Below are 10,921 nucleotides of genomic sequence, written 5' to 3'. Positions count from 1 at the left end.
GTTGGATGTACTGCCAAATTGTCTGAAACGCCTTTGGAGATGGCTTATGGTAGAGAAATGAACATTCAATTCACAGGCAACAGCTCTGGTGGACATTCCTGCAATCAGCATGCCAATTGCATGCTCCCTCAAAACTTGCGACATCTGTGGCATTGTGCGGTGTGATAAAACTGCACATTTCAGAGTGGCCTTTTATTGTGGCCAGCCTAAGGCACACCTGTGCAATATTCATGCTGTCTAATCAGCATCTTGATATGCCACACCTGTGAGGTGGGATGGATTATTGCGGCAAAGGAGAAGTGCTCACTAACACAGATTTAGACAGATTTGTGAACAATATTTGTGAGGAAATGGTCTTTTGTGTGTATAGAAAATGTTTTAGATCTTTGAGTTCAGCTCATGAAAAATGAGAGCAAAAACAAAAGTGGTGCGTTTATATTTTTGTTCAGTGTATATAAAAACTCTGTGCCACAGAGGAGAGATTTGAGGCAACACCAAAATGTGAACTCTTGTTTACCAGGTTAAATAAATCAGATGCTATTTTACACATTGATGTGTTGAGCAAGGCCGCACTGACCTAGAGTGGACCCTATGTGCAACTTTTCTCTGAAAGTCAGCGGTAAAAGTTGAGCTGAGAAGTGTTTTTAGCAAAACTGGCAGACAAATTGCAAAAGATGGTAAGCATAAATAGTTGACCACATTTTTAATCAAAATATCTGAAATCATTCAAACAGTCTGAACAGCAGAAATGTTTCTGGTCGACCAAGCTCCAACTTGAACTGAGTCTCTGTGGCTGCTCTTGCATGTCTGCAGTCTTCAAGTCTCCCAGGCTTGTTGGGTTGTCTCCTGAGTACAACCCAACAGATGGCACTAAAACTCACCTCTGATGAGCTGAAGCAAGACTGCATTTGATCCCATTCACCTCATTGTATTAAAACCTAAACTCTTAACCTTTCTAAGGACAAAATAATAAATATTTTCAGTGTATTGATCTTTAATAGAACTAAATGTCTCTTCTTTGTAACATCTGACACAAGTGCTAAATATATATCTTGATCTTATTAAAACAAATGATCATCAGTGCTTAAGGACGGCTGTGTGAACTGGCCTGTTATACATGTTCTGCATTTCTTCTGCTTCTGTCTGCGTCTCTGTACCACATTACATGTGCAGAAATGGAGGCTGCGGTACCTGTTGTCTCCAATTTGAAGTGTCTTGGTTCTGCCGGATGAAATTCATACTTTGTAAACTAGTCAAGTGTGATCTGACGCATACAGTACTAAGAATCTCTTCACCTTGACCCTAAATGTTGAAGTGCTCCATGTTTAGCAGCAGATGCTGCCTTTAAGTTCATTATAAATAGCTCAGTGTTGCAGGTCATGTCGCTCCCTTATTCAGGAAGCAGTCCTTCATCTTAATGTGAAAGGTATAGAAACTAAGTGAGTGATGCTTTTTGTTGGATGTTTTTTGGGTACAGTTGAGGTGTGAAGCCAGAGTCTGTGACCTATAGAAGTCAGCGTTGGCGTGGCAGCAGCCACAGCGACTCAGCAACAGGCACACGTCCTTCCTGAAAGCCCGTGTGAAGAGGGTGTACAGGAAAGGGTTGCAGAGGGAGTTTATGGGATAAAAAAGGATGAGCAGGATCTTTGAGTGAGACACGGTTATGAGGGGCATGCGCAGGGCTGCGGAGATGGCGAAGAAGGAGATTGGGGCCATGCACAGAAAGTCTGTGAAAATTAGCACAGCCATGCGCTTGGCAATCTTGGTGTCTCCGTTACGGGTAGAGTGCTCTGGGTTACGAACACTCAGATATATGCATATGTAGCAGTAGCAGACCAACAGGAAAGCGACTACATTGAGAATGAGCACAGCGACCACGTAAATCTGAGAGCCTTGTGTGTCGATGTCCATGGGCAGACAGATGCTCACTTTGCTGTAACTGCTGACCCCCACAAGAGGGAGCAGAGCAACCAGCAGAGAGAAGCCCCAGCCTGCCCCCATTATGGCTGCCACATGATGCATCCGCAGCCTCTTGTTGACATGCATGGCATGAGTGATGGTGTGCCTGCGTTCAAGGCTAATCACAGTCAATGTATATACTGACAGCTCGCTGGCAAACACTGTCAAAAACCCCGCTATGGCACATCCAGGCCCTGTCTGCCAGTCCGTGGCGTGGTTGTAATACTCGTGTCGGGAGCGGTAGTCCATGAAGGCGATGAGCATTAGGTAGAGCCCCATGCACAGGTCAGCGAAGGCCAGGTTACACATGAGGAATCTGGAGATGGTCAGCTTATGGTGGCTAATTAGGAGCATAGCCAGAACAGCCAGGTTGCCAGTCACAGCGAACACTGTAATTATCCAGGTGAGACAGCGCAGGAAGGGGAAGCCCAGCAGGTCCTCACAAGGGTTAAAAGCATCTGGCTTTGGCATGCACTTTACGAAGGGGCTGGACAAGCAATCAAACTCCAGCTCTGGATACTGAAAGTTGATGTCATCGATAAGATTCACACCATCTGCAGTGGGCTCTCTGAGGGACACACAGATGTTTAGATTACGAGAAAAATCTCAGAGCAATTGATCAAGGAAAATGATCTGTATTTAAGCAACCATATGAAAATTATAGGGAGAAGAGGAGTCAGAAAAAGACGTTTATGTGTTTTACATTTTATCATGTTTTTTGGTAAGATAGGGCACTCCAATGTTTAAGGAGTGCAGGGAAGCATCTTTGTAATGTTCCCCTCACTCTACCTCTGTATTAGATGTTTAATTTTCTCATTAATTATAGATTTACATCAACAATTACTTTAAAGGAGCGCTATGTGATGTTCAAAGAATTAATTTAATATGGCCGCAAACAACTATTTGCTATGCAAAGATAAACAGTAGTGGAGTAATGGCTTCCTCAGCAGAGAATGAAGTCACACCACCTCTGTGTGTTGTAATCTGAGCTTCTCTGTTCTTTGTTGTGGTAGGTGGTCTGGCCATGGGTGAAAGTGAGTCCTGTATGCGTATCCCACTAGGTAGCTTATTGCCGCTGCTCTACACTGAGTTAATATGGCAGCTAACCCTGATGTCCAGATGGTGTTGTCTTGGAAGCATAGTGCCTGCCCTCCAGTCCCCCCTAGTTTAACACAGTTAGCTCTGTCAGCACTGTTTCCATTATTTAGCACTGCTTGCGCTGTTGTCACTGTTAGCTGCTAACCATCAGCTCTGCCACCCCCATGTTTGCAGACAATCTGAATCATACATTCGCCTTGAATATCATATAGTGTGCCTTTAAAATGTGTCAATATATATCAAATGTGTCATATGAAGTGACAGTGACAGCTCTTGGATGGATAGAATATTTAGTAAACAGGGTGCATCCTTTTATTTTGTCCATGATTTTGCCAACTGTAACTTCCAATCCATAGGAAAAATATGATTCCACTAAGTATAATTTAGATTAGATCATCTCAAATTCTGGGAGCGTATCTATGTTTCCCGGGTTCTATGTTGCCCACTTAACCCTGCAAAAAAGGTTCTATGTTTCCCGCTCAATCAAGCAGGAAACATAGAACCCTTTTTGGTTGAGCGGGAAACATAGAACCCGGGAAACATAGGGATGACCCCTTTTCGTATTAGGTGCGATTGATTTGTGCTGTGCCCGAGCACGATCGACCCCCTCTCCACCCCCCTGCCACTCAGCTTTCACATTTCTATTGTTGTCCCATACCCAAGTACACTTACGTCATCATGTACAACATGTGTTTATGTTGTTGCATTAGTATAGAAAAGCGCGGCAAAGTCAAGATCCCAAGCCCATACAATGAAGTCCAACTTCACATTATGTCTTCTATTGTCTTTAAGAACGGTTCAGAGGACACCACCAGTGCGTGCTGTACACACATGCAGATTTGGGAGGAGACCGGCGGCATTGAGAAATGCCTTTGTCACCCTACAGTACTTGCCGACTGCTAACCCTGTTAAATAGAAGTCCTCTTTCTTTTTGGTTTTATCACCAGATATGAACCGTATCCAAGAACACCAGCCATACTCCATCACCTTTTCAAATGGATCAAGGCACAAATCAACGAACCGTGCATGGGTACAGAACACAGTGTTAACACTAATCAAACAAACTGAACTTTGGGGTGAAGTGTACTCAGGCCTACGCTGATGATGTGAAAGCCTCCTTATAATGTTAGAGAGGGTTTTTACTTTTTCAAAAAAAGTTAATCATTAAATGAGTGGTTAGTGAAGTAACTTACATATCAGTTTGGCTGAGGTCACAAAACTTTGTGAAGTTCTTTAAGGCGCTCTCCCTTTAAAAAAAAAAAAAAAAAAAAAAAAAGAAGGGAAAAGGTTAGACCAGACAAAATGTCAATAGACCCAACTGCTAATTACCAAACTGATGATCTGTATTCATTGGACAGAGCTTTTGTTCTTTATGCAGATGTGAATGGATTCGCCACATCACCGGGAGCAGGCGTCTGTTACCTTTGTTTCCGACGCCACGTGTGGAAGGCGCAGCAGTGGCTGGGGTACGTGAGCTCGGCCTCCAGCAGCTCAGCCAGGCTCTCCAGTGGAGGGAGGGTCTTCAGAGCGAAGGCAGAGATGGCCTTTAGAAACCTCACCTGCCTCAGTCCTTTAGGGGGGAGGGAACTCAGAGCTGTGGAGGAAACATCCCTGAAATCACACACAGTCATATATTTCAATAAAGATTAATAAAATTAACCAATAAATTACAGTGTTTAATTGAGGTATTGGACAACTACAAGCCACTAGAAGGGCTGTGGTCTGTTTTGTCTGTTGGAGGGCTACAAAAGTCAGTCTTTCCCACAAGAAGAGCCATCATTTGGTGTTTTGTTGATGATGGTAAGGCAAATCTGCTGGATCTCCCACAGGTGCTGGTTGAGTTTTACAGACTGCGTCAGCCAAGCCACAATTTAGTTTTTATATTCATCAAGCAATCAAGGTCCTTCCAGAGAGATGCTCACTCACAATAAAAAGTACTTCATCATAGAACAGAGGGTGTAATAACTGACACTGAGGACTGAGTACATTTTACACAAAAGTATTGGATTGCATTACTTGTAACCTGGCATTCATTAAGTCTGAAAATACCCAGAAGTACCACTCTGGACCCTGCACCAACAAAAGGAAGACCTCTGGCTTTTCCTGTGTGTCAGTGAATACAACAACTGTAATTCATAAGCAAGATAAGAGGAAATTTCATATCTCCAACATGGGGTTGCTTACAATCGGAGACCTTGCAAGCTGTATGCCCGGCAGACTGGGCTATTTGCTCACTAATCAGTATGCAGTAGTCCTGCTTGCCTTGTTGGTTGTTTACACAGACAGGCTGTCACCGCATTAATGTTTATACAATAAAATGATAAACATTGTTATGAATATTAATCTTGCCTCACTGGCCCAGTTCAAATATGGTCGCCTTAATTCTGTTGATTTAAGCAGCAAAAGACAGCGACTGCGATTGTCCTCTCTCGTATTTAACTTCACAATCATAAATTTCCTGCCTTTTTTATTTCAAGGACTGGTTCATTCTCAACAGAGGTTAAAAGTAGTTACTCAAGGGGCATTTTCAGGTACAAGTGCTTTACACAAGTATTTCATCTTTTATGCCTACAATATAAATTTAGCATAGTACAGATCATATCTGCCTGAAGAGCAGCCTGCAGGCCAAAGGCAAACATTTTGTGTGGCTTTCCAAATGTGACATGAAATGCATGCATGCATTATCTTTTAATCATCCACTGTCCATTTCAATACTTAACTATAAATATCTTACATGTACTATACTACTTGGTTTCTGCATCAAACTGTGCCCCCCTAACAAGTGTCTGTCAGGTTAGGATTACAATCTGTGGAAAGCTACTGACTGTTTGGCAACAAGTGGCACCTTGTGATTGCCACGGGAATTTCATTCAGTATCAGTGCTAGTGCTGTTAGCTAAAATTAGTGATTTCAGTGGACAACTCTGCAGTTTAATGTGGAGCCACCACAGAAAATATACTCTATGGTTGAGGAGAAAAGGATATTTCAGGAAAAATGAATTAACTCTTAAGGAGTGAATGGATTAACACAGAGGTTCTAAACTAGTCCAACCACTGGGTCCAGATTTCTCCTTAGTCATTAGTTCAAGGTCCACACAGTTTCATCTATTTAGCATCATACTTGCATTTGCCATGTCGTCCAGCTAGTTCAGAATGGACTCGCAACCTACTTTTGGACTGCAACCCACCAGCTGGGAACCCCTGGATTAACGGACCTCAGGGTACATGTAAAGTCAGTACTTTTAGGACTTTTATGAGACCAAATCATACCACAAATTCATGGCTGAAAACTGATATGTAAGATTGAACAGTTTCAACTAGACTTATCTGTCCAACAGTCAGTCTTTGCAAATCTTGGGAAAAGAAGTCAAGGTGTAACACAGGCAAGCTATGTGGTTGGTTAAGGTGGTTGTCATGGAGAGTTTGTGCAGGACTGCTTGGTGAAAGTGGCTGACACCATCCTGAACCTGCATAGCCCTAAATTATATGCTGGCTTCTGAAACTGTCACACTCAGTCATCAAAACTTGAGCACCTCTGATATAGATATAGTAATTGATTATTTGCAGGTGAAGATTTTATATTAAATCATATATTCAGTTTATAAAATATGATGTATTTCTTTAATCTGCATATATAAAGTGCTTCAGTTTAGCTCTGCATTGTTGAACTACATCATCAAAATTACAAATTAATCCCAACTTCCTGTCATGTTTTTTAATCACTGATTTTTCAGTTGACTTCCAGAACATTGTCATGACATTCTCTTAGGTTTTATTAACTTGAATTATTGCCACTCACAGTGAACTTGGACCCATGGCTCCTTCAAAAGCGTCTTCTCCAATGTCACTGAGATACCTATTGTCTCTCAAAATCCTACAAAAGACACAAAAAGCAACTGTAACACAAGTGACCTCCAGTCCAAACAGCAGTTTAGCAGTTAACATGCAATATGAAAGGAAATTTAAGATGACACATTAATGGCCAACAGTGCCCCTCTAACCATTTTTCATTTACTTTTCTGTTTTCTCAGCTTGACACTGAGGAGGATGAGCATTATTTTTAGACCGCAGGGTGTCTGCACATATCTCGTCCCCATCAACATTCAGCAGGACGGGGCAGAGCAAGAAAACAACGGGCATCCAATCTTTGTTTAGTCTTACATAACGTTTGTTTACTGGTACATTCAGTTATTTTATGATTAGGAAAAGAAAAGCCTTAAACCCAAACGGCACACTTAACGGCAAAGTACTGTATCAGCCTGTGATGTTGTTGTTTAGTATTAAGGAATGAACTTCATTATCAATGCTTACAGTGTGTTGAGCTTGGTTCCATTGAATGCGTGACATTTTATTCTCTTGAAGCCGTTTCTTACCAGGTTCCTGTCAAGGACACAATGTTATACATCTGCTGTCAAGTGCACCTTCCGTATCACCAAGGTCAGAGAACTGAACATCCAATTACATAAGCATAATGAGACACATCAAAATGCATTCTTAACAAATTGTTGCCCTTAGCTCCAGTAATGTGGTAACAAAAAATTTGGCTCCTGCACTCACATGTCAACATACTCCTCTGTGATACCCTGGAAAGAATTGGCAGGAATGATGTCAATCCTCATGTTGTCTGCCATTTCTCTGTACACGGAGGAGATAACATTCACTCGGGCTGTTTGGCTTAATTATCAGTTAGACAAAATCATGCATATTCATACAAAAAGAGGAGCAGTTGAACTGTGACCCAGTCGGAGAGTTTGCGACAGGGTTAGTGGCATTGTGACATTGATAGATAAAAGTTCAAGCGGGCTCAGAATAAACAACTTGGGCTTTGCTTAGTTATATCACGAAGAACATGCAGTTTAGCAACGTGCAAAAAGACACTAATCCAGTTAAGAAACACTATTTTTGAATGCGATTACTTACAGGATAAAATATGGCGCCAGGGAGGAGATAGTTGTGAAGTCTGGGAAGTGTATCAGCCCTGTGTTTGAGATGCTCCTGTAAAAATGAGCAGCAGAGACAAAGGATCGTGAGCAGATAAGAACAAATCCATAAAGTGCTCAGAAAATTTCGCAGGGTTGCAGATGGTCCCAGTTGGTCAGAGAAAATTCCCAGTTCAGGTTAAATGTTATTCATCACATCACATCACTGTCTGATTGTGACCGCTTACATTCAACGTGCAGCAATGAGTGCAAGATGAATCAAAACTACGTCCAGATTGTCAGTTTCAAAATGCTTGATCCTACAATTCCCACAATGCAACTCAACAGCATTTTTCATTAGACCCTCCCTGCCTGCTAAGTGCCCCCAGTTTATCTCGCAGTTTGTTTTTATTTATTTTCCTGTGTATACCTTGTCTCACTCAGGCATGCAGATATGTGCAGTTTTTAAACGTGGAAAAACCCACTAAAAAGAGGCGATAGACGCCTTTCAGTAGACTGGTGTGGCTGTGTGTTTATTTCCTACTCGTGTTTCACATACAATGTCAATGACTATGCAAGAAAACATGGTTAGTAAACAGCAGAGAGCAGCATGGAGGCCAGTGAAAATGTTACCGTGGTTTCTTTTTGTTTATATCTAGTACCTATTCAGTCTCTCCTTCATTGCCTTAGCTGGTTTAAAGAGACAGTACACCCAAAATTTAAAAAAAAACATATTTTATCTCTTACCTGTGGTGCTATTTATCAGTCTAGATTGCTTTGATGTGAGTTGCTGAGTGTTGGAGATATCGGCCGTAGAGATGTCTGCCTTTTCTCTGATAAAATGGAGCTAGATGGCACTCGGCTTGTGGTGCTCAAAGTGCCCGGAAAAATACATTTAATGAAGCTCAACAGCAATGTCTCTTTCCAGAAATCATGACCCAGTTACTCAAGATAATCCACAGATCTTGTTGTGAGCAGTTTCATATAGGAATTATTTTCTTTCTACTGAACCACACTACACTCAGCACCAAAGCAATCTAGATTGATAAACAGCACTACAAGTGGAAAATAAGTATTTTTGATTGTGGGGTGAACTATCCATTTAAAATGCCCATTACTACAGTAGATGGGCTTTTATAGAGTGCTGCAGGGATGATGGTTTTTTGTAGGCTGACATGGAAGTTACTGTCGCCCTGGTTCCCTTGTCAAAAAGTCAGTTGGATTTTTTATTGTATTTTGGATTATTGCAGAAAGTAAGCTCTGTGGGAACAAAGATTTATCATACATGTTTGTAAATTTCCACAAATGAACACGACTCTTATGATTTCGGAAGCATAAATGCAATCGCCCAAAGTAAAAAGCTAACGTTAAACTTTAAAGGAATTACACTACAGTTGCACCATAATTCAGGCTGTCAAACCATGTTCGGCGTGACGATGTTCTGTAGTCTCATTTAGCCACTTGTTAGAAACCATCTTTTTTAAGACACATAAAAGCTTCATAATTCATGAATGAGGAGATATTTCATGTTGTAGAACAAAAGCTTGTGTTTACCACAGACCTTGTTTCAAGCATTAAACCAAAATCCATTAAAGAGAACCCACTGACTCTGAGATGAGGGAACCAGAGGTACTAAAATGCTTACTTATTTCTGGATTTTAGGACTCAATCCTGCACTGCTCTACCCACTAAAGTTAGAATAAAGTCATCTGAGTTTGGACTCTGCATGGCTGCGGATATGGGGACTGTAATAATTGACCCACTTGCTGGTCAGTGGGGTTTAAACGGGCGCATAATGACAATGTAAACCAGAATAACTTACAAATATTCCAGTTTGGGCAGGTCAGTGAAGGCCCCCTTCTCAATCACCCTCAGACTGTTGATATTCTGCACTAAACTGCAGGTGTAAAAATAAGGAAAAGTATTAGTAATTACAATATCGCTGTCTGAGGCTGTCAACAAACAAACACAGAAAAGCCCATTCATACATCAGCCGCTCTGAAAGTCAAGGATTAAACACGCCGCTTTGTAATTGAGAGACTAATCCTGTGAAACTTAAATGCAATGCAAAACACGTAGCAGCTGTTCGAATGAATAATTTCTTTCATCATGCTGTTTGAATTTGACGTGTGGCGGAAGGTAAAGTGTCACTTACATTTGAGCCAGGCTGCGGAGGGAGAGGAAGGCATGTCTCCGTATCTGTGCGATGCAGTCGCTCTGGGAGATCTCACTGTGGCACAAAGACATGGCTCCACATCAGTCAACAGATTAACAAGAGCCTGTAAACAAATTACTCCTAAAATGTCTCAGATCAAGCTGGTAAACATGAGGTTTTAGCGAAACAAATATTAAGAGTGATGCAAGTTATGGCTTTCTTTCCTTACTTACTTTTTAATGCACTTGTTTTAGAAATAGGACAGAGATGATTGATAGTGGGATACAAGCCATGAGGGAAATATTAAAATACCACCAACAACAATTCACGCTTCTAGGGCACTACGATGCACATGCTTCACCTCATGTTTTGGAAAAGCTCCAAACATATATCAGGGATGCATCTGGGCCAGGAAGACTAAGTGAAGATGTTTAAAAAGGAGGACTAAACAAAGACGTTCAGAGACAAACAAAGTCAACAAGACTTCTTAATTCGTCCTTGAACACTTTGTTTTCTGATGGAGGCATGGCTGACTTCCCTCTCCGAGCTGCTCTCCATCTTCTCCTTGTAATCATCGTTTTCTCCCACTCTGTTGTAATCAGCCGACACTTTTCTTAGGTTAACGTCACTCAGCTTCAATCTCAAACAACAACAACAAAAAACAACAATTAAATGACTCCATCTGTACTGCTTGTATTTTTCCTTTGATGCCCTCCTCTGATTGCATTATGTATAGTGTTATAATTACCACTAACAGCTCATAAAAAGCTTTTTCACATCTAGACAAAGCT

At 41.4% G+C, this 10,921-nt stretch overlaps 1 protein-coding gene across 1 annotated transcript in view; it reads right to left on the bottom strand.

The window, feature by feature from the left end:
- Window positions 1-614: 614 nt before the first annotated feature.
- Window positions 615-10,921, bottom strand: part of LOC125903713 (lutropin-choriogonadotropic hormone receptor-like) — a 64,663-nt gene continuing 54,356 nt past the window's right edge. Inside the window, exons 4-12 of the mRNA XM_049600812.1 lie at window positions 10,131-10,205; window positions 9,798-9,872; window positions 7,977-8,051; window positions 7,614-7,691; window positions 7,368-7,436; window positions 6,856-6,930; window positions 4,480-4,668; window positions 4,251-4,304; window positions 615-2,527 (exon numbers count right to left, since the gene is read on the bottom strand). Coding sequence (XP_049456769.1) covers window positions 1,378-2,527; window positions 4,251-4,304; window positions 4,480-4,668; window positions 6,856-6,930; window positions 7,368-7,436; window positions 7,614-7,691; window positions 7,977-8,051; window positions 9,798-9,872; window positions 10,131-10,205 — 1,840 coding nt within the window. The 3' untranslated portion in view covers window positions 615-1,377. The remainder of the gene's footprint in view (window positions 2,528-4,250; window positions 4,305-4,479; window positions 4,669-6,855; window positions 6,931-7,367; window positions 7,437-7,613; window positions 7,692-7,976; window positions 8,052-9,797; window positions 9,873-10,130; window positions 10,206-10,921) is intronic.

Source organism: Epinephelus fuscoguttatus, linkage group LG16 (assembly GCF_011397635.1).
Source record: "Epinephelus fuscoguttatus linkage group LG16, E.fuscoguttatus.final_Chr_v1".
NCBI classification, from domain to species: domain Eukaryota; kingdom Metazoa; phylum Chordata; class Actinopteri; order Perciformes; family Serranidae; genus Epinephelus; species Epinephelus fuscoguttatus.
Note: the sequence above shows the minus strand (reverse complement) of the source record. Positions and strands in the feature narration are given on the sequence as shown.